The sequence below is a fragment of the Trichoderma ghanense genome (assembly GCF_004382785.1).
Source record: "Trichoderma ghanense strain CCMA-1212 chromosome Unknown scaffold_2, whole genome shotgun sequence".
Lineage (NCBI taxonomy): Eukaryota > Fungi > Ascomycota > Sordariomycetes > Hypocreales > Hypocreaceae > Trichoderma > Trichoderma ghanense.
The window spans coordinates 1-27,970 of NW_027395665.1; the positions used below are offsets into that span (position 1 = coordinate 1).

The window sequence follows — 27,970 nt, forward strand, 5'->3', positions numbered from 1 at the left end:
TAGCTATTTCCTCTAAAGGTCACTAGCTAATTAGCTATTCTATATCACGGCCTTAGCTGCTAAAAGTGGAGCCGACGAGTAGCTAGCTAAGATAACAAGCCGTTCTGTATCACGACCTAAACCAGCTGTTCTCTATCGCGGTTGAAAGAATTCTTAAAATTTCAGAAAGCTTCATCTCTCTTAACAGGCCCCTGTCTTAACCTTCTATCATGCGCCGCTCTCCACGTTATAGTCTATTATGGCACTGGAACTCGAAGGGCTGATCGCTCGTGTATTGCTTGTTATATCATGTGCTGGTGAAGAAGGTATGCCTCGCGTCCTGTAGCATTTGTTTGTTTGCCTTAAGAGATTAAGAACTCCATTTTCGCATGTTCAAGCCCCATGCTTTCCAGATGACCGTTGTTAATGCTCACCTACAGGTCTTCCCATAAGCGAATTCATCGATGCTACAAAACTAGCTCTCCATCTCTCTGACGGCGCTGCTGGTGCCTTCCACAATTCTCACGATGTGACACCCGAAGTCTCGAGGTTTACGTTCTCGGATCATGCAGTCGCCACAGTCTGGAAATGGCTTGTTCGACGGACTGATATATCCATTGGGCCTGATCGACAATATAACCAATTAACATTCCCGGAGGCGTTGGCGCTGGATAAACTGCACAATGGTCACGGAATCCGAATCCACGCCTCCCAGGAAACGATGTGGGAGGCTATCACTGGACATGCGGTAGACTACAAGCGCGTTCCTCGATCCGAATGGCTTCTGCTTCTTGGTATCGCTTCGACGAAAGCACACGGGATTCTGCAAGGTGATCTTGGTCGCCTGGTAGACCAAGACAAGCGTTCAGTACCAAAGCGAACGGATGCACTGGTTAAGAAAGGTTACATTACCAAGCGTACAACACTTGTTCGAGGAACCAAGACCAGCAAAATGTGGCTCAAGCTCTTCGCGCCTCCGCTGCCGAAAGATGGGAGCGCAACCACAGAACCGGAGGCGGAGATGAATCTTTCCCGCCAGGTTCTTGCCATCACCCTTGACGCTGTCCCTTGGCACACGAGATGGACTGGGGAATCTGTTGACTATACGGCCCTTGCAACCACTATAATGGCAATTTGTAAGGAATGGGGTGTTCTACGCATGCAAGATTTGAAATCCAAGCTGGGCGTCCTCGGCATGCGATGGCAAATGAAGGTCGTTTCCAAAGTTTGCCGGTTCCTAAATGCGCGAGACGCAATCCGATACGTTGCAGCGAAGCTGGACAACAAAGTGTTCAATGATTGCGTCCAGTTCAACCGTGAGCTGACTCCGAAAGATTGGTCTATATTCCTAGCAACCGGAAAGCGGGCTGGAAAGCCTGCGAGGACAGGCGAACCCTATAACCAGGAAAGTCACGATGCTACCGACTCAATCATGGAACCGATTGCTTCCCCGAAATGCCTGAGCGTCGCGCCGGCGTGGTCAGCTGATCAACCGTTGGCCATTGCCATTGCGAAGAGCATCATGGCGTGCCGTGACACGGGGTTGACAAATCCCGACGTTTACGGGCTTACGCTAGGTGTATCTTTCACACGTTTCCTATCGTCTTTGACAACATGCCTCTCTACGCCGAATATCCAGCCTGCGCAACTGCAGCATCTGCAAGTCACCAGTGAGCACTCTAGAGCTGGGAAGGTTGCATCGTACAGGTACTCGCTGCCCCCGGTTCCGCAGGCTACAGACTGGATGCTTCAAGTGGATGCTTTGCCAGCTGGAATGGGACTGCACGACGGTGGGAACCAGGTTAATACACGCCCGCCGTATGGCTTTGACCAGGAATTGTCCACTGGAGCCTCGAAGCTGGCTGATCTTAGCCAAGCTACGTTATCCCAAAGGAAACAGAGAGGCAGACCTCGAAAGATCAGGCCAGAGTATCAGAGTGACCGGAGTGGAGATGATGAGATCCAGCAGACGCCTGAAGCAGAGGCTCATTCCAAGACCGGAGGCCAACCCGATTCGAATTCAATGATGGTCAAGCTAAAGGTGCCCCGTGATGTTCTCAAGAAACTCATGGAACCTGAGCTGGTAGAACCGACGACGCCCAATCACACAGGCGACGACACTCTCCCAGGCGCGACTGCATCGCCACCACCTAATTCGTGTGTGCCGCCCATAGGGAGCGCTCAATCTGCAGGCCGTGGACGAGGACGAGGACGAGGACGAGGTCGGGGTCCTCACCCTCCTGGCGATTCAGGGTGGCCCAGGACCTCTAACGACGACGTGACAAAACCCAAGGGATGGAAATGTGATCAATGTGGCAAGACTTGGAAGAATGATATCGGTCTCAAATACCACCTTGAGAAGTCTCAAACTCCGTGTAACCCATCCTTTAGCCCTGCGAATCTCGACGGGCCCCGTCGGGAGGCCAGATCAGCTCTTCGGTCAACGAGCGCAGCCAAGTCAATTGACGATGACAATGCAGCCCCGGCTGTAGGGACGAGGTCTTCAGGTCGAAAGATAAGGGCTAAAGCCGTTGACAACAGGCAGGATAGGGGACGGAGGGAAAGAGGGCGGTACGACGTAGAATCTTCGTTATCCATAACATCGCCAACGGCATTCAGATCCAATGGTGGTACATACCCACCGCACACGATATCACCAAGTACTCCGGGCTTTAAAGAGAAAGAAGGCTTTGCTTCGGGTCCGCCTCACGTTCCTCAGTCGGCATCGGAACACAGAAATGCCTTAAAGCTATCTGCTGTCGCTCACGAGCAGGTAGGTCTCCTACAGGTTGACAAGAGACAGCCGAGTCAAATATTCGACTTCAAGAATCGAGAATATCCTGCCAACCAACTCGAGGTCTTTCCCTACTCTGCCCCCGATACGGACGAGAATCAACGACATTCAAGCCCGGCATTCCCTTTCGGAGATATGAGCGCTCAGGGGGTTCAGGAAGAGCACCGCGAGCCCGTTTTAGAAGCGGCCAGAACAGCTTCTCACACATTCAAGGCAGATACAGGAACAGTAGACAGCCAGCAAGGCTACGACTCCGGAATGGGCACCAGAGGAATGGAGGTCCAGAACAAAAAGCCCCCCCGCGTCGAGATAACCGATCAAATCTCGACGTTGCTCATGGATATGCTTCTGGAGCGGGATGGAGTCCTGCCTGGAGGGCATTCCCTTTGGCATGCCGTCACTGCTCTTTGGAACCAACGATATCCTGACAAGCCAGTACCTAAAACAAAGGACTTTCAATGGGCTCTAAGTCGAATGCTGAAAGCTAGGTCGGTACTAGAGCATTGGCATGGTTTTCAGGATCAGAGCGGCCTCTTTTCTAAATGTCAGATTCTTACGCTGCCACATCTTGATGCTTTCTCTGCGGAGACCTTGGCCGTTGTTGACAAAATCAAGCAACGCCACCCTCAACTCTTCATGCCTTCGTCCTTCCAGTCTCTCAACCATAATATTGACCATGGAGAGAAGAGGGAGAATCGGCGAGGACGTCGAGTTCTTGCCGGGGAGGTTGCACAATTGGACGCCCCGGTCTATGCCGCCCAATCTTCATTCAAAAGGCACCATGGAGTCGTGAGTGACGCAACTCCGAGTAAGCGAAGAAAGTTCGCTCAGGCCAGTACCAAGAGTCCAAGTTCTGCATCTCTATCCACGCCCTTGAATGACGAATATCGAATGAGATGGACTTCAAATAGCTGGCTCTCTGGGAAGAGGGTTGTTGCCCCGAATCACAACAAAGACAACAAGGCTCACACCACTCACGAGGTCAAGTTACATTTCTTAGCTCCAAACTCCTTCTTGGAAGACGACTGGTGTGCTGCGGATGACGAAGGCTCGCGAGGAACAGCATCGTCTTTCGACTTGACTCACATGAATGCTCTTCCTCAAGGCTCACCGACCGCTCAAGGAGCAGATGTTGCCATGGCGATACCTGTACGACGTATTGTAGGCCACAACGGAAGCTGGCCACATCTCGGGCTGCCCTTCTTCGAGGAGAAGAGCAGTAACGCCAGCTTCACGCTGTGCGGCTGGATGCCCGATATGGAGTGGTTCTCGTGGGCTGATATGGTACAAGACCTTGACAAACGACTCTCTACAAATGAAAGTGAAAGGTCGAATCGTGCCGTCAGCGCTGAGGTTGCCTATGACAACTTTATGAAGTGTCTAATGGAATGTCTCGATATAGAGCTCAACCAGGCGGAGCGATTCGTCAATGCGCCGCCTCTGGCTGCTGGTCCGTATAACTTATTTGTCAATCTTTCCGCCGGAATAGGAACTTTGAGCTCCTCTCCCCGTCTGGAGTGTTGGCACCAAGATCATCTAACACCTCTGTCATTCGCTAGAAGTGTGTTGACACCAGGAGCTCTGATATCAAGTGATGACGAAGAGTCCGAGTTTGGCTCGGATACGTCTGCCTTGAGAAGTTCAAGGCGCCCCTCAAGTGTTGATGAATCTGCACAAGCGAAGGTCAAACGTGTGGCATTGATAACTCGCCCACTCACGTCCATTTCCCGAAGGAGTACGGATAGAAAGGAGGGCTCAAAAGCGTTGGAGATAGCGGACGGCCGGACGACCGGCCAAGCGAACCTCCTAGCCGCCTTTGTTGTCGTTCGGGTTTTGCTGGGAGGCGCGGATAAAGCCATCGACTGGGGCATTCTACTTCACATCTTCCCGAATGTGCGGTTGGCCAGCTTGCGTAAATTTTGGGCAATTGCATGCAAGGAACAGGGGGCGTATATCAAGAAGTTCACGCGAGATGTCCAGCAACGGTTGATCGAGGCCCTTGAAAGCCAGGAACTGCCCATGGTCGACTTTGAAGACCCAACTGACTACGATTGGCAGACGCTTATCAAATGGGCATCAAGAATATCTCGCCAGGAAGGCTATCAGATCCCTGAGACGAGAGAGCTTCTGGCTCACCGATTTTCACTGGTAACCAGCAAATCTGGCGAGCAAGACTGGTGCGAGAGATATTTCCATGCCCAGTCATCAATCTTTTCCCGGTTTGAGGCGGTCACATCAGAACCCGGAGCACTCCCCGTTGACGGTCGATACGGTACCAATGATGGCAAAGCAGATGTCGCGAGGTCGTGGATCAAGTCGCTTTGCTGCACCGGCGAAGCGAAATACTCGGTGCGGAAGATCCGCGAAAAGTTTCTCACCTTGTCGGGGGCAGAAGGCACAGGACAAGGCTCTGTGCTACTCAAGCAGGCAATCGATCAACTCACGGCCGAGAGAGTCATCTGCAGGAGCAAAAAGACGCCACTTGGGGGCCGTCCGTACCGGCTAAGTGAATGGTATTTGTCAACGCTCAACAGGGTAGCGCAACGCTCAAAGTACGAAGAGGCAGCAGCGTTCAAAAGGCAGATGGATGCCGTCTTTCGAACAAAAGAGGCATTCGAGGTGCCGTATACGCTGGATGATGGTTCCATGATGGCGTTGACGAATTTGAATGCTGCTGCAAGAATCACGATTGTTCCCGTGGACATACCGAACATCCCCTTGGGCTTTGAACCGGGCAACTACGAAAGCCGAAAGTACCCCAAATCTTACTATCATTTTCGACTTCACATCGTGCCCACAGAAGGGTATCAATTCAGCGAGGACGTTGCCGTGCTGCAAGCTGTGGTGCAGGAAGACCTGCCCTCTACGACCTTGAAGGGAGAAATTCCTCAGTGGATCGACTTCTTCGGGGAGAAGGATACCAAAAGGTGGTCCGATATTCTGGGAGCCTTTTGCTTTGCGTATGCTACTAAGGGGCCGATGGCTGTGAAGGACGTTTGCAACTCTCTGAGGCCCATCTTGGACGAGTTCGAGGCGCAGCTCATCATCGACTGGGGCCTGAAAACCGGCGTCTTTGAAGAGGCCATGGGCGGAGCATGTGTCACTGTTGGAGAATGGTGGTGGCTAGCTGTACCGTGGCAATATGGCCGATGAGAGCAGCTCTCTTCTACAGTGGTTGACCATTCTCGCAACCAGACTACATGGGCCTCTGAAAGGCCGCCTCTGTAACTGATAAATTCGTCCACTCCATGGACATGGCGATTTTAGTATAGTACCATAGGGCTAGAGACTGGGGATGCTCAGAGCAAACATTGTTATCAGGCAGTCGGCGGCATGAGCTTCGGGCCATGCTCTGCATGTGACCAAATGATCATTCGTTACCTCGTGGACCTGCCCTTTATTCGTTATCAGAGGGGGTATTATTGAGTTGAACATGGCCAAATCTTCCCGGGTATCCAGGCCAGAAGCTTGTCATCTACCTAACAAGACTTTCAGAACTAGTGCGGCTAACAGGATTACCAACGCTACAATGGCCCTATCTATCCACAAAGGCACCTCATCGCTTCCCGTTCTCGCCTGGCTGGTGGTCAAGGTATTTCGCTGTGTCCCAGGGGCTGGCATGGGCAAGGGTGGCTGTGTCACGTCATCTGAGACGCTGGGCGTAGTTTGTACAAATCCCTCTGCTAGCTCAGCTGCGTCAGATGTTCCATCACCGGGACTGGGTTGAGATGAGATCCGTTCCGAACGAGACGATGACGGTTGGTCCCTTCTTGTCTCGAGCTCATCCCTCCAACCCATATTTAGCTCAGCGGGAACTGATACGTCGGAACATGAGGAAGCAGCTTGTTTACACCTGTCCTCGCAATCGGCTATGATATCTGCATTCGTCCTCGCACAGACTGCGCATTTAAAGGACGTCGATTCTTGAGCAAGGCGGCGGCGGACCGCTTCAGTGGTTTCCAGGCCACCCAACTGACCTAGGACATCTGTTTCCATGAAACTGCGGAGCCTGTGCCATGACGATCGTCAGTTAGCAGGTGTGAAGGGTTATGAAGGTATATGTACGCATGTTTGAGCGTGGAGTTCCTACGCGACAAGGGCAGTTCGGATGCCCCAGGCTGGTTGCCATGTTTCCTCATGATGGCCACTGATGCTGAGGCAGATCTCACGGTTGGCCTCGAAGCGGCCATTTGGTGTAGAAAAGCGAAAGCTCGGCGGTCGAAGCGGATATGCTGGAGGCAGGATTATACGACCATGGTATATACCCTGGCTGTATGGGGAATTGGGCGGCCCTCGAAGGGTGAAATGCCACTCGAAGAGATCCGACTCCAGCGGTTCCGCAGTGTAGTCGGGAGAAGGCGTATTTGAGAGCTCTGCAGCCTCGCGGACTGGAAGTTGCCCGAGTTAGTGGCTCCACGTAGGACGAAGCATGATTGCACCACAGAATCCGCCTCCACAACGTCCTGTCTTGAGAGATCGGGGACAAGGAAACTAACGTATGCGTCGAATGGTGGGGGATTTGGTATTGGTATGAGAGGGAGATGCCGTTGACGTCGCCATCGCTGGCAGACGTTCCTTGCCGATGGCCCAAGGCTTTTCGTGAGCTGGGCAGACGGGTGATTTGCTGGAGATGATGATTGTACGGAGCAGCAGTTGGACGGAAACCGCGAGAGAGGAGGAGCGAGAAGTAAGGTGCCTGGATAAGGTAGTTTGAGGCACGAAGGAGGTGGGAGGATGCTTGAGCGAGGCTGTTTGGGTAAGGTAAGGTGTAATATACCTACGTATGAACAAATGGCACTTTTGAAAGAGGAAGTTGGTTCCAACCTTCCAAGTGTCCACAAAAAAATGACTACCCAGGAAGGAAAGTATGTCACTGCACCTGCCCCGCGGACGCAGACAGAATGCGACAAGGCAAGAGGTCCAGTGCCAGGTACGGAAAAAGAGGTACCTTATCGTGCTTATCGGTCGAGATGGGGCCCTGATGCTCCACGCTGGCCATAGAGTCTCACCAGCTCAGACGGTTAGCTGTCCTCATATCTGAATCGTGCTTCTCTCTGTCCTGCAAAACGTGTTCACAATTCGAGCAGTTTGACTGCAACCTACTTTAAAGGACTGTTCGAGACCTCTGCCATTCCGCCAGACAAAGGAGCTCCCTTGTGCGCATAGATTGCTGCGCCTTCGTCAACAGAGCTCTTCTTTTCTTCGTCTCTTCCCCATTATCCAACCCACCGAGCGCATCCGACGACTTGACTCGACTGCCAATGGACTACGAAGCACTCAAAGAGCAATGGAGCGAGGTCGAGGACCGTGATGGCGTCCGCCTCAGCTGGAACGTGTTTCCAAGCTCTCGAATGGTACTTGATCTCGTCAAGCATAAAACTGGCCCCCTCAGCTCATGGATCAACAGGAAGCCTCGCGATTAGTCGTGCCGATAGGCGCTCTGTTTACGCCGCTCAAAGAGAAGCCCGATACACCTCTGCTTCAATTCGAGCCCGTCACATGCAAGCAGCCTTGTCGATCGGTCCTCAATCCATTCTGGTAAACTCCTCACCACCGGCCAGTTCTCTCTAAGTCTGCCCGCGCAGGGTTTCTAACTGATGTCCTTGCTAGCCAAGTGGATGTTCGCGCTCGTGTATGGATTTGCCCCTTCTGCCTCTCAAGGAACCAGCTGCCGCCGCATTACAAAGACATCACAGCCAATGCGATCCCGCCCGAACTGCATCCCGCAAACACCACGATCGAATACAGGCTGTCGAGACCTGCGCCTGCGCCGCCTCTGTTTCTATACGTGGTTGATTTGTGTCAGGAGGAGGATAGCTTGGCTGCGCTGAAGGAGTCGCTGGTTATGAGCCTCAGCCTGCTGCCGGAGAATGCGCTGGTTGGCCTCATCACCTACGGAACGATGGTCCGTTCGCCCCATGGTCCCATATGCGAACGAGTGCTAATCGATACCAGGCTCAAGTCCATGAAATCGGCTACGAGGGCTGCGCCAAGTCTTATGTCTTCCGTGGAAGCAAGGACTACTCCGCCAAAAATGTCCAAGATATGCTCGGACTGACGTCCCAAGGCGTCCGACCTGGAGTGCCACCACAGGCGGCCCGCCCAATGAACCCTGGGACCACGTCGAGGTTTCTGTTGCCCGTTCAACAGGCCGAGTTCCAGCTCACCAAGGTTCTGGAATCGCTGCAAAAAGACCCCTGGCCAACTGCCAGCGATCGGAGAAGTCTCCGTTGCACAGGTGTCGCTCTAAGTGTTGCCATTGGGCTGATGGAATCAACGTTCCAGAATGCTGGTGGCCGTATCATGCTCTTCGCGGGCGGACCCGCAACCGAGGGGCCCGGCATGGTGGTTGGACCAGAACTCAGGGAGCCGATTCGCTCACACCATGACATTGACCGCGACAATGCCAAGTACTACAAGAAGGCGCTGAAGGTAAGGCAACCTGAAGCCGCTGTCAACAGCCACGCGGGCATGAGAAACTGACGCCATTTCGTAGTTCTACGATAACCTCGCCAAGCGCACTGCTCATAATGGGCACATCATTGACATATTCGCAGGCTGCCTCGACCAGGTTGGCCTGCTCGAGATGAAGGGGCTTTGCAACTCGACAGGAGGCCATATGATTCTCACCGACAGCTTCACGTCTTCAATGTTCAAGCAGTCGTTTGTCCGCATTTTCGAAAAGGATGGCGATGATAACCTCCTCATGGGCTTCAACGCGGTGCTCGAAGTGCTGACGACCAAGGAGCTCAAGGTCACTGGACTCATTGGGCACGCAGTGTCTCTCAACAAGAAGTCCGTCTCGGTTGGAGAGACGGAGTGCGGCATTGGCAACACCTGCTCATGGAAGATGTGCGGCATCGACCCCAACTCCAGCTATGGTATCTACTTTGAAGTTGCCAATCAGGGGCCGGCAACTCACCAGCAGGCACCGCAGAAGGGCATGATGCAGTTCTTGACATATTACCAGCACTCGTCGGGCCAATTCCACCTTCGAGTGACGACGATTGCCCGGAATTTGAGCGGCCCCGCTGGAGATCCAGCTATTGCGCAGTCCTTTGACCAGGAAGCAGCGGCCGTCCTCATGTCGCGGATCGCTGTTTTCAAGGCCGAGGTCGACGACGGCCCAGATGTGCTTCGCTGGGTGGACAGGATGTTGATCCGGCTCTGCTCCAGATTTGCCGACTACCGAAAGGACGACCCGACGTCGTTCCGTCTGGAGAAAAACTTTACCCTCTATCCTCAGTTCATGTTCCACCTTCGACGAAGTCAGTTCCTGCAGGTCTTCAACAACTCACCCGACGAGACTGCATTCTATCGTCACGTTCTAAACCACGAAGACGTCAGCAACTCCCTCGTCATGATTCAGCCGACCTTGGACTCGTACACGTTTGACCAGGAGGGCGGTCAGCCGGTGCTGCTTGACTCTGCGTCCATTCAGCCGACTCACATCCTCCTGCTGGATACCTTCTTCCACATTCTCATCTTCCATGGCGAGACGATTGCTGAGTGGCGAAAGGCGGGTTACCACGAACAGGAAGGTTACGAGAATTTTGCCGCACTGCTAGAGCAGCCCAAGGAAGACGCAAGAGTAAGCTTCAACCGCGAATGAATGAGATGTGTGTGTGTGGCGACGACTAATGTGGCTGCTTAGGATCTCATCACGGATCGGTTCCCGCTCCCCAGATTTATCATCTGTGATGCCGGGGGCTCCCAGGCTAGATTTTTGCTGTCAAAACTCAATCCCTCAACCACGCATACGACGGGACCATACGGCGGCGTGGGGGCAACCTCCGCCCAGACCATCTTCACGGATGATGTGTCCTTGCAGACCTTCATGGACCACTTGATGAAGTAGGAATCGCACACTGAACAAGCTATCAGACGACACATGCTGACAAGAGTTGTAGGCTCGCCGTTAGTGGCACGAATTGAGATGGTTAGGCAGGGTGTTACCAGCGGGACTACCCAAGGTAGCGATCAGATGGCCTAGAACCTCTCGGTGGGCGCCTTTTCAAACACGCGACGACAATCAGAAGAAGCGGCCAAGAGAAGGCGACGAAGAAGACTAAGGAAACGATGATGAGAGAGGAGAGAGACAATCTTTACACATTCCATACACCAAAATGGCTCTAGCTTTACATCTAATGATAATAAAATAGAAGTATGTGCTGATGACAATGCATCTCCTCGACCCCTGAGGCGGTTACCTTCAATGGGATGGTACTACTCTGTCGCTTTCGTTCGGCACGCTCTGGGGAAGCGGATAAACGTCGACAGGCATTGGTCAGAAGCTGGAGCTAAGGGCGTTGGCTCAGGACAAGAACAATATGAAGCTGATAATATCAAGATGGGACGTTCTGTCCGGCCCGGTATCCACCCGCGCGGACAATAGGAGCCGATGTGAGGAAGACTGAAGTTGAGAGAAAGGATGCGGAATAGCCTATGCACCAATGCTGCAAAGCGAGGTCCAGAGCGCCAGCGCGGGCTGACCAAGAGCGGGATTTGCCCAGGCGCCAAGCGAGAGCCCTGCGTTATCGCCAAGGCGATATCATGAAGCCCGCAGGTCGGACAATCTGATGCGTGGCAATGCGCGTAGTAGAATAATCAGATGCGCTGGGACAACACTCAGAGACAATGCTCGGAGACAATGCTTGGTGCCCAACCGCCAACGGGAGGCTGGACGACTCGGGACGAAGGCCAGTTCAGAAACTCCAGGTATAAAGGGGAGCAGCATCTCCGTCCTGTCCAAGGAGAATCATCTCATCAGCAACAATCAGCTACAACCTCAAAGCAACTCCAGCTCCTCAAAACCACACACACACACCACACCAACCCACCAACCCTCTTTCAAAATGGCTCACACTGGTAACCTCGGCTGCAACGTCATGGCCAAGCCCCAGCCCGTCCAGAAGAAGAAGTTCACCGGCTACCTTGGCTGCACCGTCATGGCCAAGCCTGCCGCCAACGACAAGAAGTTCACCGGCAACCTTGGCTGCACCGTCATGTAAACGGGCTTCGAACATGCTTGCCACGCCGAGGCGGCACTTCCATCTGCAGCCGGAGGCGACTCTCGCAGCCACCTGTCAATTCGGATGATTTGAGGCCGACAACTGCCCTCGACACCGAACCTCCAGTTTATCGCATCGTTTTCGACAGTTCAGGCCCTTTGTTCCGACGACCTCCGTGGAGCATCTGGCTTTTTAATTCATGGCTCCTCCTCTCGAGCTTGAACCTTCTCGAGGAGCTCATCAGTGGGACAGCAGGGAACGGGCATGGCCGGGCTGGGACTCTGAGAAAAGGGGAGGGGATATAGGATATATCGCTATGAAATCCTTCACCATGTACACATTTACTATATCAGCCATGTATTTACGAGGCATACCATCTTCCTAGATGAAGTCGTACCTATCTTCTTCATACATATCTTTCATTCTACCTCCTTCCGGTCCCCCATGTGCTCAAAGTTGCCATCTCTCTCCATACCTTCTTTGCCGAAGCGATTAGTTGTCAATCATGAGGTTCCTTGCTCGCAGCGATTTGAGTATGATGGGAGAGTTGTCGATGCTCTTGAGATGATATACCTATCCATTGTACTATGAAATGTAGTAGTACTACCTAGGTAGTAGTAGTCTGTCGCTACTACTACTGGTAGCTACTGTCGTTGTCGACCCTTGCAAGATCACGATCATGTACTATGCAGGTAACCCCTGTCGCGGATGGCATTAAAGCAACACACAGATGCATTGAATGCATGCATGTACATACATTCAGGTACAACGCATCGCCGACTCCGTGCTCTGGGCCTTACTCGAAGACGCCTGAGTCCGCCCATGTACGCGAACCGCAGCCCCTGTCACCGTTTCTGTAACTTACCTCATCTCAGCTGCGTCGTGCCAACGCAACCGTCGTCAGCGAAACTCGACCAAACCTCCAACGCCAGCAATCAAGCCAGGGCCAACTTCACTGCAGCAGCGCCGTCAAGCCACGCATCAAGCGCCTCTCTTGTTCAATTGGTAGGTTTGTGCGACGCTTGCCATGACCAAAGTACATCACATTCCCGCCGCGTCCCCCCCATTTGACCTCGCAGTGCACGAGACACACATGGCGCACACACGGCGCAACATTGGCGCGATGCCGGGACGAGGCGAGGCGAGGCGAGGCGTGGGTGAACGGGCCTCTGTCGAGGCTGGCGATTGGAGATTGGAGGACGAGGAACAGATGCCGGATTCCAGCTGCCACTGAGGCATCGACGACGGTGCACACGCTCTGCGTCCCTCGCGGTGAATCTGAGTCGTGTCTTCAGAAGCACCCAAGCTCTTGATGACGTTCAATATGGCGCCTCGAGCGTCGAGCGGCACAATCCTTTGTTCGCGCGGTTGGATGCAGTCCAGATGCTGCTGCTTGCTCGTCTCGGGACTGATGAACACGGCTATCAATGGCCCTTTGTGTGCGATATCCCGCCAATTGACTCTACCAGCTTCGTCTCTCGGCCTGAACCCTCTTCCGCTCTCTTGAACTACCACTTGCTACTGCTACTTACTTACTGCAATGCAGAATTATCACTGACGACCTCCGCGCATAGCCACTTCGTTAATTTTCGCGTCTTTGCCATTTCTCCTGCCAGTTGGATCATTCAATACTTCCTTGTCAACGAATTGCAGATACGACATCCTGGCGCCTCTGACAGCATTTGCATATTGGCTTCTTTGAATATTCTGCTGCGGCCTCACTCGATTACACCTACCTGGATCAGCACAACAGAGGGCTCCGTCAATTCACCCAATTCTCCTCCGGTGATAGCCTCCATTCTTCGGCCGCAGGTTGTTGACGTTGAAAGAGAGGGGATCAGGGGTGAAAGATATCAGAAAACCCTCGGATCTCGTCCATCATTGGGGGTGAGGCGGAAAAGCAGGCAGCATCCGCCTTGCAATGGCGTCCTCTGAGGTGGACCAAAAGTATCTGGGTCGGATGGCCAGGTCCGTCGAGGGAGACAACCCGATCCTCTCCTCAACTCTCTTCAAGATTCTCGGACTCTCTCTCAGGCTCTCTGACAAACTCGTCGAGGTAAAGAAGCAGCGCAAGCCTGATGCTACGCTTCATGAAAACATTATGCGCATCCTGTGGTTGGCGCGCGAAGGGCTCAAGATGCTTCAAGAATATGTCATCCCTTTCGTCACCAACTGCGTCGAGCTGAAAGTCCTGGCCTATAAGCTCCGCGCCAGCTTCTACCACATCTTTGTGCTGTTTCGAAACCAGCCTCGCGTCTCCAACATGCCGGACTGGGACCCCGATGCCGTGCCTACCGATCGCGGCAAGGACATGTATGGCGCAGACGACTACCGGCATCCAATGCAGCACTCGCTTGAAGGCGGTCCCGTTGGCCCTCCCCCTGGCTTCGAAGCGCCAGTCTCCGCGCGCTCGCTCTCATTCCTGCTGCCCGCCAAAGACTACCTTCCCACGGCACATCAGTACTTTGAAGAGGCTGCGCAGCTAGCCGATGCACTGCTCTGGGGCTCCCACTCGTTGCGCTTATCCGTCAAGACGGAATATGCGGCCTTCCTCTACGAATGTGTCCACGACGCCAATGCCAGCCGCACGCTGGCAAGAAATACGATTAATGAGGTGTATGAAGCTACAGAAGGCATGGATGATGACATGTTTCGGGATGCCTGCGAGTTGGTCACCGTCCTGGGCAAGATGATGAGACGTGGTCTCGGATCCAACAACACCCTTCACAGCAAGGCCCAGGTCTCACATTCGGCTTCTTCTCCTGGTGCTGCACCTCCAGTCGGCATGGAGAATCCGATCTAGGCGTCGATACGAGGCATGGGCCGCCTCACTTCACGACACAGGTCGTGCCATGATGACCCAGGATGCTCGCCAATCCTTTATTACGAACCGACCATCCGTCATGTATATTCCCTATTGGTTTTCCCTCGGCGTGCACTTAGCGTATCTTGCACTTGCAACGGATCTTTTCATACGCGCACACGGCATGTTTGCAGTTACTGTTGGTATATAAACTTATATATCCCTGTAGTTTAATGTTTGTAAGATTCTTTATATATTGATGCTCCAGACATCTTGGTACGTTCCGGTTTCAACTGAAGTCTCTCGGCAGGGGCATCTCCATATACAATACACCTCACTCATTTCACACCTCACCTCTTCCAATCGGATACTGCGCTACACTTATGGAAGGAACGTTCTTTAATCTCTTCAGGGCCGTCAGAGCCGAAAAGATGGAAGCATCACTGATGGGCAAGGGAAAGACTTGGACTTTGGCGATTCGCCAACCTTGTTGGTTCAGCATTGTCATGATACTACTGGCCTGATACTCCTGGTTTGGCCGTGGTCCCCGGCCTTCGACGCCTGGTTGGCACATTCACTGGCGAATCGCGACCTACCTCTTTGACGCCGACCTCGAAAGGCTTGTGCCCGCTCAGCGTCGCGAGCTTGATGACGTTCCCATAGGCAAAGGCGACTGATGTTGGCCCAACCCTCACGCTGGGGCCCAAGTCGCAGACAATCAGGTGCCCTGCATCTTCGTCATCCGGAAACAGAGACATGGTCTCGTCCGCTTCTTCCCAGTCGCTAGACGCCACCCTCCACAGCTCCCAACAGCTGAAGGCCCCCAGCTCTTGGCTTGCTGCGCTGGGTATGCGGTTCCGGACCCCTGACGGGGCCTCCTGTCGCCGACGGCGTCTCAGCTCGGCACGGGGTCTGCGACGAAGACCTAGTGCGCTGCCATCACACAGAATCCTCCAAACGCCAGGGTTGCCAATGTGCTTCTTCCTTTCCCTGGCGTCGTCCCAACTGCACCATCCGCTGACGAGGCTGTCGTCGCCGACACTCTGTAGACAAACGGCGTCGTCGTCCTCCGGAGGCGTAAACGTGTGCAGAACACAATCGCCCGAGTCCAGTGCCAAGTAGCTAAGCGTAAAGGAGACCAGCCCTATTGGCAAGTCGTTGGGCGATCGATAGGGGGTGAAGGCGCACGCGAGCGACCGCGGCCGCATCTGCTCTACAGGGAAGCTCCACGAGGTGGTGCCGTCCTCTAGGCTTATAAGGAGAACTTCCGTTCTAGACGATGCAAGGAAATAGGGCAGAGGCGAGAGGGGTACCACTTGGTGAACTTCATCGCCTGCGAGCCGTCCTGCAAGAAGCTTCTGCTCTTCCCATTGCAGCCCATTCCTTCCCAAGATGTGCACGTCTCCGTTTCGAGAAGTTGCTACAAGGAAGACGCTCGGCCTCGGATCTTTGCTAACTGCAGAAAGGATAGGGAAAGGTATCCCCTTCTAGTCAGCTCCACTGATAGTTGGAAAACTCGGGGGGTAGAGGATAGAAACTGCTCGATTTTACCTTTACTCAACAGCGGGCGGGCACATGTCAATCCTGAACAGATGATGGACTCGCGGATTTCTCCCGACGCGGGCTCTACATCCGCTGCCGTCCCATTCTTCCATATGATGACCGCCCTGGGAATGTCTGAGGAGGCGGTTGCGCTTGGCTCCAAAAAGAAGGCGTCCGGCTTCTGGTTGTGCGTTTCCACAGCCACGGCGGAGCCCTGGAGATGGGTGGCCATGTTCCAGAAGACGACCTTGTCGGATGATAGGATGGCCAGCCAGTCCGAATCCTCGTCCATGGCCACTGCAAGGACAGGGAACTTGATTGTAGCTCCTCCTTCTGAGGTGGGGATTGCGGTGCTTTTCTTCCTGTGGTTGAGATCCCACAGCCGGATCACGCGATCGAGCCCGACCGATACAGCGTAACCCCTTGGCGAGTAGGCCAGCATGGCTATGTCGAGAGTATGTCCTCCGGAGAGCGTCTTCACAGACAGGCTAGACTGGTCACTCGAGTCGTGCAGCTCGCCCACCCTGGCCTCGTCCTCTGTCAGCATGAAGCTCATCAGCAGACGAAGCAAGGCAACCACAACAAGGTCGATGAGGACAAAGGTAGCGAGCTGGTGATGCATGAAATCATATGCCGCGGGCAACAGAGCAGGCTCTTTGATGACTGGCATGCGGTTGGAGCCCTTCTTCACGAACACCAAAGGCTCATAGACTCTAGCTATGTAGCTATAGGCCGAAGGCTTGATGAGGCGGATGATTTCACGAGCGGCGTCGTGGTCCTGCAGCCGCAGCCAAGACGTCGGGGTTCTTGCTTGATGAATCTCCTCCAGGAGCGACGCCTCGGGGGATGACGCGTTGGGCGCCAGGTCTTGGCCGCTGTACAGGTGAGCGAGCTTCTGAGAAATGGCGCGGCCGCCGCCGAAGAAGTGAGACTGCGCGATGATGACGAAGCCTATCATGACGGTCGAGCCTGCGATTCGGGTGGACAGTGCAATCTTGCCTTCAAGCAAACGCTTGAGCCACGAGGGGTTTTCCCGAGGACGGCGTGACTTTCGCTTGCGGCGCAGGGCCTCCCTGGCGAGAGCGTCCCCGAGCTCCATCCGCCGCACATCGACGCTCAGGACGGCGATGAAGAAGCTGGAAAGGAAGCAAAAGTCGAGCACAATGGCGATTGCGGCGAAGATGCAGAACGCGGACACACCCGGAGCGACGGTATGGGACAGGCCAAGGAGGATCACGACGTTCTGGACGGTGCTGACCAGGGCTGTGGGCGCCGTCTCTCCAAAGGCAGCCCCGATCCTGGTGCTCGGGGTCTCTCCCGAAGGCGTGCGGACTACGGCGTCCATCAGCCGGAGGACATGCTCCAAGCTCATGGACAGTATCACCAGCGGGTATGCGGCTCGTGGGATGCGAGACAAGTCGAGGTTGAAGACGGCGCAGATGGTGAAGCTGGCGGCGATCGACATCATGATCTGGGTGACGACGGTGACGATGAGGCCGAACTTGGACTTGACCGCGCGGAGCTTGGACACCTGCTGGAGGAAGTACACCAGGGCCAAGGTGTAGGCCAGGGCGAGGACGACGGAATCCTGCACCGACATGGGCCGGAACTGGAACTCGTAGAGCTGGCTGGCCGAGACGTTTCCGCTCGGGGGATAGATATCCCACTCGTCGCCCACCTTGGCGGGCAAGGAGGGCGCAACAGCCTCCCATCGGCGGCCCACGGGGGAATCGCGCCGGTACAGCAGAGTGATGACGAGGGCATCGGCGGCCAGCAAGCGGCGGTCCTCGAAGCGCTTGCCGCTGAAGACGATGGAGTGCCGCAGGGTGATGTTGGAGGGCGTGGACTGGTTCTTGTTGTTGTTGACCGTGGCCAGGATATCGTCGTCGGCCAGGATGCGCTCGCGGGAGCAGTTCCAGTACAGCAGCGGCGACTGGAAGATCCACGACTGGTTCGTCAGGCCGTTGACGATGTGCAGGGCGTCGCGCTGAGCCGGGGTGAGGGCGGCGTCGGAGTCGAGGTCGGCGGGTGGCAGCTGGCCAAAGGAAGTGCTGGGGCCAAAGTCCCGGGTGACGCCGAGCAGCTCGTCCTGCAGGTCGAGGGCGGACAGGAGGACGTCGGGGCTTAGGGCCTGCATGTAGCTCGAGTGCACCCAGATGGAGCGCATGACGATGTCCGGGCTGGCGGCGCTGTCGTACGGGAGCGGCTGTGCGGCGGTCCAGACATGGTTGGGGAGGTTCGAGGCTCCGTTGATGATTCCGTGGTCACTGTAGATGAAGGGCAGCGGGTAGATGAGGAGGGAGGCAATGCCGACGGAGAGGAGGAGCGTCGAGATGGCATGGCGGGAGGCATAGCGGCCGTAGCGGGTGAGGGCGCTGCGGAGCGGGTGAGATGCCGAGAGGACTGGTGCCTCTGTTGTTCTAGGGCGCAGGCGGATGGCGAAGTCAGCAATTCGGTATTCAGTACGTGGACCAACAAAGCAAGGTGACTGCTCTTTTCTTCTCGTTCTCTTTCTTCATTGTGCTGACGGAAGGGATTGAGCATTAGGACAGGTATGATGTAGTATGTCCTCACCCTCGCAGCGGATAGAGCAGGTACCAGATCATTGGAGGGGCGGCTCGCGATGTGATGTCGGCATTGTCCGTCTGTTTGTCCGTCCGTGTCTGTGTCTCTTGTCTGCCCGCCTGTGGTACTCGGTCTTTGCAGCTGCGCTATGGGGCGGCTGCTGCTGGTGAGTGAAGTGAAGCTTTGCGCAAACCAGCGGTGCGAGCAATTGGACGGACTAGCATGTGCAAGCCATGCAAGCAGCTACCACTAGTATGGTGTTAGCCAGATGGCCAAGGCATTCCTCGGTTCTCCCACTGGGCAAGAGGAAATGGGATTGCCCCAGTATGTAAGCATTCCAGGGCTGTTACCCATATATCCTACCTCTAGTAGCCATCATTCGGAGACCTGCAGCCCTCTCATTAGGTATCATTAGTCTTTGGGCTGAAGTGCCCATTGGATCACGATGACTGAAGGGCGGTTGCGCCTCGTCGCCCTCAGCTGTTGGCCATTGGAATATACTGGGGCTGGCTGAGCACACTCCCACCAATTGGACAGGTACCTTTGCATCCAGGCGCTGGGAAGATGCCTGTTGCGGATTTTCAAGGCGGCTTTTTCCAGCATCAAAGCTCAAAAAGGTAGACAAAAGGCTTCTATAGTACAGTAATACTCTTATTCTATCTACAGATCATGGAACTATAAGGTATGATCAAACTACAAGGACATGGCGATAGGAGCAGAAAGCAGTGATACTGGACGTGTTTCCAGGTACCTTGCTCTAGATCGGTACCTTGGTACCCAACGCAAGAACCTTGATAGCCCGGAGCAGTTGTACTAATGTAATCCCAGGACTCATTGTGCCTTACATAAGCCAGTCCCACCGGTCAATGACAGAGACAACAGAAGAAAAGAGCAAGTCGACTTGAATCGATGCCATGGTCGAATTGGTTTCCGGCTACTCTACTCTTGATTTCAAACGCCCTTCTTCAGCCCGTTCATGCGTACCTGACACCTACCTCCTCACCATGGCGGCTCCCATACGGGCAAGGTAGACACGCGCCAAGTTCCGACTACGATCCACCAAGGTAGAGCGGGACTCCGCAGCTGCAGGAGACCGCTGTGTTCACCGAGGTACATCTGTGCTCGGACTTTGTACTCGCTACCTGCAAGTTCTCTTACCTTACGGCATTGCTTTATCGCGAGTCCTGGCCAACAGCCTGAACTTCCTCCCACCTTTAACTCGTCCCAGAGCCTGCGACTGCGATTACGGCTGCGACTACGATTGCAATTGTGCCAGCCTCTGCGACAATGGCAAAGGAGTAGTGCCGCAGTCGAGGGAATCCGAGTGCTTGCCAGCTACTTTCCATCTCCGTCCACCCCATCTCGTCTCGTCAACTCTTGCTACGCGCGCCTCTTCTTCCAACACCCAAACGATTCGATCCAGCATCCTCCTCGAGAGGCATCGCCAACCATGGCCGCCACAGAGGCCGAGTCCCTTCACAACGGCGGCCAGGCAGCCGCTGCTCCGAACCCCTTCAACTTCCAAACCCAGGTGATATCCACCACGCCTGTCAAATCGGTTCGTCCACCAGCCCCCAGCCCGAGATGCTCCCTCTACCCTCCTCTTGTCTCCCGCCCTCCCCAACAGCACAGCTGACGCCCGGAACGAAACAGAACGTCGGCCAGCGCCGTGGGCATCGGTACAAGCATAGTAGCGTGTCGGCTCAGCACCAGATCTTCCAGGAGCCGCCTCCCAGACCGCCCCCCGTCCTCCCCGCCTCGCTCCCCACGCCAACCATCAAGGAGGCATGGAGGAGCCTGCAGCGAGACCAGCGCATGCGCCTCTACTGGGGCCTGTGCCACGTTGCCATCGCCATGTTCATCTTTTACCGCTCTGGCGGCTCCCTCGCCGCAATGGCCCTGTCCCACCTCGTCTTCTTCGACGCCGGGAGCGCCGCCGTCTGCGTCGTCGTCGACGTCCTTGGCAACTTCGAGGTCTGGCGCCGCAGCAGCATCCGACACCCGTTTGGCCTTGAGCGAGCCGAGATCCTGGCCGGCTTTGCCATGTCCATCTTCCTCCTCTTCGGCGGCTTCGACCTCCTCTCGCACAACCTCAAGCACATTCTCGAGTCCGTCGGCAGCCACGAGGCCCATCATGACCACGACCACGGCCATGGACACGAGCGAATCTCTCTTGACCTTGTATCAGCCGCGGCTATCACAAGCACGCTCGTCTCCGCCTATGGTCTGAAAAACCACGCGCGTATCGCCAAGGTGATGAGGGTCTCTTATCTGGCAACCCTGCCAAGCATTCTCTCCAACCCTTTCCATTTCTTCACCCTCTTCTTCTCCGCCTTGATCTCGCTCTTGCCCCTGTTCTCCATTTCTCTCTATGCCTGGCTTGATCGGCTCATCTGCGCCGTCATCTCCATTGCCATGTTCAGCTTGGGCATGCGTGTTGCTGTTGCCCAAGGACTCATGCTCCTCATGTCCTACGGCGGGAACAGAGGCGACGTGGGCGTCACGGCCGTCCTGCATGAAATCGAATCCGAATCGGGCATTGCCCGCGTGGACGGCGCCCAGTTCTGGCAAGTCCACTATGGCCTGTGCATGGCCAACTTGAAACTCATCATCACAAACGGCTATGATGAGCTGGCCCTGGTGAAGCTGCGCAATCGCATCTCGTCCCTGATCCAAAACAGATTAGGAGAAGGCTATGGTAACGGGGGTAATGTAAGGTGGGAGGTGACTCTGGAAACGACCATGGACGCTGGCAGTTGAAAGAATCGCCAGGCTTGCAATTTCCACATGCTTATATGTCCTCTTGCTGTACTCGGCGTCTTGGTCGAAATTTAACGATTCACATAGATTGACGCATGGAGCATGCAATGATTCAACTTGAATAGAGTATAATGATATGGTTATTTGCTTATCGTCTTCTCATTTACATCATTGCTATCTTGCCTTTTGTTGATCCTTTGCGCCGCATATGGGGATTGTCGTCATGTGTCATACATTGATTTGTTTCCTTTTCTCCCTTTTCTTTTTTCTCCTTCTCTTCCCCCCCGTCTCTCCCGTTTCCTTCCCAGTCCCACTTGCTGTCTTCACTGTTCTTTAATGAGGCATTTCCAATGGCACTGCAGAGCAGTCATAACGTAGTGGACAGGTATCATCACGGCATATTCAAACTCCGTTTCACCAACCAAGGGGTACACCAGTGGTCAACAGAGCATTGTCCCGCGCGGTAGTCCAGGCATTTGTGATGACGGACTCGTCTTCAAAAGAGTCCCCATCGCCCACGATCCTTGTGAGCCGCCCCTCTTCTCGCATGGGCCCCGTGCTCCCTGTCTCTTCCTTCCAGTTGCCGGAGGCTGTCCATCTTCTCGAGCACCAATTCCAAGAGCTCCTTCTTCCGGATGACCTCCAGGTGCCGACGAATCTTGGGGTCTTCTTTGGCGAACTTCTCGACTTCCTCCGGCGACAGGTGTCGTCCAAGGCGGAGATCCAGCTCCCGCGGGAAGTTGTAGTAAAACTCGGATAGCAGTTCCACGTTGAGGAAGAGTACAGCCGTGGAAGCCAGCTTCGTGGCTGCTGCATCCAAAAAGACCTCTGGGCAGAAGTACTTGTTCTTGGGTTGGCTGCATTGCTTGGCTTTGACGGCCATCATCCGCATCTTGATGATGTCGGCCCTATCTCTTAGGAAGACAGCCTCTCTCCCTGTATTCTCATGTCAGAACTGAAAAGCAGAAAACACGTCATACCATATGACCAGTCGTTCAGGGGTTGGGAAAAAAAAATACTGACCTTTCGATAAAAGAGCAGCGCTAAAGCCTCCAGCACCACTTCGTCCATCGCCTTCTACAGTGATGTCACCCTTTCGCGCCTTGTCCACAAAGGTCATGACCTCTTTCAACTTCCTCCGTCCACCGACAGCAGGCTCCAGGCTGGCCAGCGCGGCCTCGCAATCTTGCAGCTCCTTCTTCAGCACAGTGACTACATGCTCACGGCCCTGGCTCCACTCCCTTTCGTCAACCTCAATATCGAATTTGAAGGGCTTGATGCAGTTTTCGACCTGATCACTGGTGCTGTAGAACCTCTCGTTCAGGATGGTGGACGCGGCTTCGGTTATGGCCTTCTTTGCAAACGGGTGGTTCGCAAAGCTCGAGTTGGCCAGCAGCTTGTCGACATGGGCCTGCAGAGACGATGCGATGACGGTGGTTGCCAAGCGGCCAACCCCGAGCTTCGTGAGGGCCGAGGTTGACGCGTCCAGCTGGCGGCGCCAGTAGAGGGAGTCGGGGTCGGCCTTGGGGAGGTCAGCGATGTTATCGAGATCATGCTGCGCCGGCGCCAGGTCAGTCACCGGCTTGTTCCAGTATCGTGCGGCTAACAAGTCCAGCACTTTCTGGTCAAGCTCGCTCTTTAACAGCTCGTGCATCTCTGGACGCCCGAACTCCTCGGTGAACTGTTTGAAGGAATGCTTGAAAGCATCCAGACTCTCGGCCAGATAAGACTCGGCAGAGAGCGGACGGTCGTTATACTGAACCTTGAACTCATAGGTCGCCTCCTCCAACTCCTGTCTGATGGCGTCACTTGTGCTCTGCAGGCTGGAGGACATGGTCTGTTCCAGGACGCGCATCAACGTCTTTCGGAGGTTCAAGGTGCCCACGTTGACGCCAGCGTCCGGCCCGAATTCATGAGGATGTGCGGAGAAGTAAGATTTTTCGTTCTTGGCAATGGTGGCAAGGAGATCCGAAGAGCCCATCTTGAAGAGGCCCTGTGACTGTGGCGCTTTGGACACGACTCCAACATAGCCGAGCCGAAGAGGATACTGTTTGTCGTTGAGGATGGCGGCTCCGCGGGCAGGATCAACCAAATCCAGCTTGGTGATGACGCCAATGGTTCGCTCGCCCCGGGGATCGACCCTGCGGGATGCCCTCAGGGCTGCTGAGTTGGCCAAGTCGACATCCGCAGCAGAAATGGCAAGGATGACGTTCGGGGGCTGAATATATCTATCACAGAGTTCCGAGATCTTCTGCTTCAGCTGCAAGGGCTGGTTCTGCCCCACAACCTGGATGTAGCCGGGCAGGTCAATGAGGGAGAGGTCGGGAACGTTGCGTGAGTATATTGTCAGGTGAATGGGATCGTGCGAAACGCACTCTGCCTCCGAAACAGCCATGTTGAGCTCTGTCAACGTTCGCTGGATCGAGGAGAAGTCGGTGACCTTTCGTAAGCCAAGGTCGGGAAACTCTCCATACTCTTCGGCCGAGTCGGGCGTGTTGACCAGAGTCAGTTCAATCGGTCTCCGGGTAACCATGTTAAGGCCCTTTGGCAGAAACTCGTGGCCGACGATGGCCTCCAACACCGAGCTCTTTCCGGACGACTGCGAGCCGATGACGACAATGGACGGTAGCGTGAGGGAGCTAGACTGGCCGACTTTCTGCAGGATGTTCCGAATCTCGATCATCTTCTTCGTCAGCACCATCATCTGGTCATCCCTAGAGCTCTGCAGCGAATCGCGTGGATCGTCCTCATCCGACTTGTCGTAGCCAACAGCGGCAGCTGAAGCACCAACGGCAGCGGCGCCGCCGATCTTGCTGTGCTTGGGATCGCCTTCAGGGCCGCCTTCTCCCCCGGAACCGCCGCCCTCAGACATCCCCAACACCTTCTTCAGCCAAGCGGGCACCTCGACCCGTTCCTTTGTGGTTTCCCAGCCCTGGAATGTCTGGTCTGCGACGTCTTTGGCAGTGCCGTACAGACTAGATGCCGTTCCCGTCACCGTGTCCAGGGTTGTGTTGAAGACCGAAATGGCATAGGTGCCAGCCTCTAGACAAAACAGTAAGCAACAGCCATCGACGACGTATCAACCCGCCTTTCGAGGGACAACGTACGTGTAGCTTGATACTGGACCCAAGCGAAGGCGCCAATGGCCAGGCCGCCGAACATGGCGGGGATCCTGGCGAACTTCAACACCAGCTTGGGCAGGAAGCGGACGAAGGAGGCATTCCGCGTGATGACTTGGTTGTGGAAGGCGTTGCCGCCAAACCACATGCGTCTCCGGGTCTCGCGTATCGAGGCATCAGCCCGCAGCAGGCCGCCGGTTGGGAATCGGTGTAAGTGACGGACGCTCGAGTTGGAGGCGGCCGAGGTGTTTCGTGCGGCCAAAGGCCGCAGACTCGCTGCGAGGAACCTGCCGCTCATCGTGGGCGGGCTCTTCCAGTCAGCGCAGCTGCTCTGTCGACGACCATAAGGCCTGGCTGGCGCTGAGTCAAGGCAGGCTGATGAGGTTGGTGAGGATGAAGTGGGAGAGAAGAAAGCCTGCAGGGCATGGCGGGCATTTGCACTTGATCCCACGATCGGGTCGGCACCCAAGCTAACACTTTCATACCTTACCGTGATTACCTTAGCGTGGGTGGCTTAGGTAAGGGTGGTAGTTGCCCAGCAGCTTCGTACTATTGGCTGAAATTTGAGGACGACCCACTCTTTGCCACTTCTTTTCTTATCGGCACGTGATGTCGCTATCGATGCAACTTTCCGATAAAATTTCTGGATTGCATCCAACTTGTGAGCGCTCCCGAGACGCTCTGCCGGCTTGCCCACTTGTGTCTGTCCTTTTCCAACCGGCACCATGGCGATTCAGAAGAAGCACGGCAAAGGCCGTCTGGACAAGTGGTACAAGCTTGCCAAAGAGAAGGGATACCGTGCCCGTGCCGCCTTCAAGCTGATCCAGCTGAACAAGAAGTATGGGTTCCTGGAGAAGAGCAAAGTCCTTTTGGATCTTTGCGCTGCGCCTGGCGTAAGTTATTGGTTTCTCTCTTTGTTGTTCCGAGGAAAAATGCAAAACGAATAAGTCCACAGGACTAGTTGGAAATAACTGAGGGAGAAGAAGAAGAAGAAGAGTTAACAGTCCGTGTAGTCATGGTGTCAGGTTGCCGCAGAGGTTATGCCGGTCAATAGTCTGATTGTCGGAGTCGACTTGGCGCCTATCAAGCCAATTCCTCGAGTCATCACCTTCCAGAGCGACATCACGACAGACAAGTGCCGCGCCACCATCCGACAGCACTTCAAGACATGGAAAGCGGATACGGTGCTGCACGACGGTGCTCCCAACGTCGGTACCGCCTGGGCCCAGGACTCTTTCAACCAAGCAGAGCTCGCGCTGCAATCCCTCAAGCTCGCGACCGAATTCCTTGCCGAAGGAGGCACGTTCGTGACCAAGGTCTTCAGATCCAAGGATTACAACCCCTTGCTGTGGGTATTGAACCAGCTCTTCACAAAGGTCGAAGCTACCAAGCCTCCGTCTTCCCGAAATGTCTCGGCCGAAATCTTCGTCGTCTGCCGAGGATACAAAGCGCCAAAGCACATCGACCCTCGCTTCCTGGACCCGAGATCAGTCTTTGCAGAGCTCGCAGGTGGTACTCCGAACAATGAAGCCAAGGTCTACAATCCCGAGGTGAAGAAGCGGAAGCGTGATGGTTACGAGGAAGGCGAGTACATACAGTTCAAGGAGATTGCAGCAAGCGACTTCATTCAGACCAATGACCCAATCGCAATCCTCGGCTCCTACAACAAGCTTTCCTTCCATCAGTCGCCCAACGGAGACATTGCGCTTGCCGCTCTGGACAAGCTGCCCGAGACAACTGCGGAGATTCGACAATGCTGCGCCGACCTGAAAGTCTTGGGGCGCAAAGAATTCAAACTGCTTCTGAAATGGCGGCTGAGAGTGCGAGACATCTTCGGCCTATCGCAGAAAAAGGCCGCCGCCCCGGAGGTCTCTGAGGAAGTGGCCGGAGTAGAGTCAATGGACGAGGAGCTGCGGATTCAAGAAGAGCTGCAGGCCATGAAGGACAACGAGAATGCCAAGAGGAAGCGCGAGAAGCGTAAGGAAAATGAACAGAAGCGTCGAGAGATTGTCAGAATGCAGCTGAACATGATGGCGCCGATGGACATTGGCATGGAGGAGTCGGGGCCTATGGGAGAAGGGGCCATGTTTTCCCTCAAGACCATTGACAAGACAAATGGCATGAACCGCTTCTCTCGGGGCAAGATGATCGCGGTGCCAAACACGGAGACGAAAGCTGCCGAGGAGGCGCAGGACGCTTCCGCAGAGCAAGCCGACAGCGACAGCGAAGAAGACCTGCTGGAGACGGAGCTTGATGCCATGTACGAGCAGTTCAGGGAACGCAAACTGGAGGCGGACACCAAGTACCGGGCGAAAAAGGCTAGGAAGGAACACAAGGATGATGAGTGGGAGGGTCTTTCAGGGGGGGAAGAAGGCGCAGAGAGCGACGCGAGCGAACTGAAGGAGGATGACGACTCATCCGACGACGAAGATGACTCTCTGCCTGCAAATGGCTTCTTGACAGATCTGGATGGCCAGGCGGGAGAGGCCCAGGACGGCTTGTCACGAAAAGCGTCAGCTTTTTTCAGCCAAGACATCTTCAAAGAGATCACTGGAGGCTCTCTCCTTGGGGGCGAGGAGGAGCAGGAGGGGGAGAAGGCGACAGCATCTGGGACGACCGCGCCCACACAAGAGCTACCTACACAAAAGACGATGCAGAAATTATCGTTGAACGATCATCAAGTTGATTCGGATGATGAGGACGGATTCGAGGTCGTCAGAGCCGAGGAGGATGACGATTGGGAGGACAAGGACAAGCGACGATCAGATGGCAGAATTGGTAAGTCCACTCACCATAACACCACCGCTCTGGAGAACATGGCTAACCTGGAGAGTTGAAAAAGACATCGATATCATCACGGCCGAAGCAATGACGCTTGCGCACCAGCTCGCCACGGGACAAAAGACAACCCACGACGCCATCGACGATGGCTTCAACAAACGCGCCTTCCGCGATAAAGACGGGTTGCCCGAATGGTTCCTAGATGACGAAGGGAAGCACGACAAGCCCCAGAAGCCCATAACCAAGGCGGCCGCCGCTGCGATCAAGGAGAAGCTGAGAGCCTTCAACGCCCGGCCGATCAAGAAGGTGCGGGAGGCCAAGGCCCGGAAGAAGTTCAAGACGGCCCAGAAGCTGGAGAAGCTGAAGAAGAAGTCGGACATGCTCGCCGCGGACGAAGGCATGACGGAAAAGGAGAAGGCAGAGAGCATTCAAAAGCTGCTGAGCAAGGCCAAACGCCAAAAGCCGCGACAGCCAGCCAAGCTCGTCGTCGCCAGGGGGTTGAACAGGGGTATCCAGGGCCGGCCGAAGGGTGTCAAGGGACGGTACAGGATCGTCGATGCCAGGATGAAGAAGGAGCTGCGAGCGCAGAAGAGGATTCAGAAGAGGAAGAAATAAG

The 27,970-nt window shown here is 54.9% G+C and overlaps 8 protein-coding genes across 8 annotated transcripts; 6 read left to right on the forward strand and 2 right to left on the reverse strand.

Moving 5' to 3' along the window:
• Window positions 1-138: 138 nt before the first annotated feature.
• On the forward strand, window positions 139-5,926 carry CCMA1212_002383 (uncharacterized protein; the record flags this gene model as incomplete). Its single annotated transcript, XM_073699767.1, has 2 exons — window positions 139-305; window positions 420-5,926. Exons 1-2 carry the CDS (start codon window positions 239-241, stop codon window positions 5,924-5,926), a joined length of 5,574 nt encoding a protein of 1,857 aa, XP_073561303.1. The 5' UTR covers window positions 139-238.
• Window positions 5,927-6,244: 318 nt separating this feature from the next.
• Window positions 6,245-7,377, reverse strand: CCMA1212_002384 (Ubiquitin-conjugating enzyme E2 J1; the record flags this gene model as incomplete). The annotated part of the gene is made up of 3 exons (XM_073699768.1): window positions 7,270-7,377; window positions 6,864-7,161; window positions 6,245-6,782 (listed from the first exon to the last, which is right to left on the reverse strand). Exons 1-3 carry the CDS (start codon window positions 7,331-7,333, stop codon window positions 6,245-6,247), a joined length of 900 nt encoding a protein of 299 aa, XP_073561300.1. The 5' UTR covers window positions 7,334-7,377.
• A 657-nt stretch (window positions 7,378-8,034) lies between these two features.
• CCMA1212_002385 (Protein transport protein SEC23) lies at window positions 8,035-10,708 on the forward strand (the record flags this gene model as incomplete). The annotated part of the gene is made up of 7 exons (XM_073699769.1): window positions 8,035-8,127; window positions 8,181-8,311; window positions 8,384-8,678; window positions 8,729-9,205; window positions 9,270-10,364; window positions 10,428-10,627; window positions 10,684-10,708. The coding sequence occupies 7 exons, from the start codon at window positions 8,035-8,037 to the stop codon at window positions 10,706-10,708; spliced, it is 2,316 nt and encodes a 771-aa protein (XP_073561299.1).
• A 920-nt stretch (window positions 10,709-11,628) lies between these two features.
• On the forward strand, window positions 11,629-13,358 carry CCMA1212_002386 (uncharacterized protein; the record flags this gene model as incomplete). Its single annotated transcript, XM_073699770.1, has 2 exons — window positions 11,629-11,780; window positions 13,331-13,358. 2 exons carry the CDS (start codon window positions 11,629-11,631, stop codon window positions 13,356-13,358), a joined length of 180 nt encoding a protein of 59 aa, XP_073561302.1.
• Window positions 13,359-13,705: 347 nt separating this feature from the next.
• Window positions 13,706-14,587, forward strand: CCMA1212_002387 (uncharacterized protein; the record flags this gene model as incomplete). Its single annotated transcript, XM_073699771.1, has 1 exon — window positions 13,706-14,587. The coding sequence occupies one exon, from the start codon at window positions 13,706-13,708 to the stop codon at window positions 14,585-14,587; it is 882 nt and encodes a 293-aa protein (XP_073561301.1).
• A 512-nt stretch (window positions 14,588-15,099) lies between these two features.
• On the reverse strand, window positions 15,100-18,918 carry CCMA1212_002388 (Sterol regulatory element-binding protein cleavage-activating protein; the record flags this gene model as incomplete). Its single annotated transcript, XM_073699772.1, has 4 exons — window positions 15,100-16,043; window positions 16,139-18,549; window positions 18,704-18,792; window positions 18,913-18,918. The coding sequence occupies 4 exons, from the start codon at window positions 18,916-18,918 to the stop codon at window positions 15,100-15,102; spliced, it is 3,450 nt and encodes a 1,149-aa protein (XP_073561305.1).
• A 1,226-nt stretch (window positions 18,919-20,144) lies between these two features.
• Window positions 20,145-21,454, forward strand: CCMA1212_002389 (putative zinc transporter zrg17; the record flags this gene model as incomplete). The annotated part of the gene is made up of 2 exons (XM_073699773.1): window positions 20,145-20,225; window positions 20,273-21,454. The coding sequence occupies 2 exons, from the start codon at window positions 20,145-20,147 to the stop codon at window positions 21,452-21,454; spliced, it is 1,263 nt and encodes a 420-aa protein (XP_073561304.1).
• A 3,844-nt stretch (window positions 21,455-25,298) lies between these two features.
• CCMA1212_002391 (AdoMet-dependent rRNA methyltransferase spb1) lies at window positions 25,299-27,969 on the forward strand (the record flags this gene model as incomplete). Its single annotated transcript, XM_073699774.1, has 3 exons — window positions 25,299-25,466; window positions 25,587-27,351; window positions 27,416-27,969. The coding sequence occupies 3 exons, from the start codon at window positions 25,299-25,301 to the stop codon at window positions 27,967-27,969; spliced, it is 2,487 nt and encodes an 828-aa protein (XP_073561722.1).
• Window position 27,970: the final 1 nt, after the last annotated feature.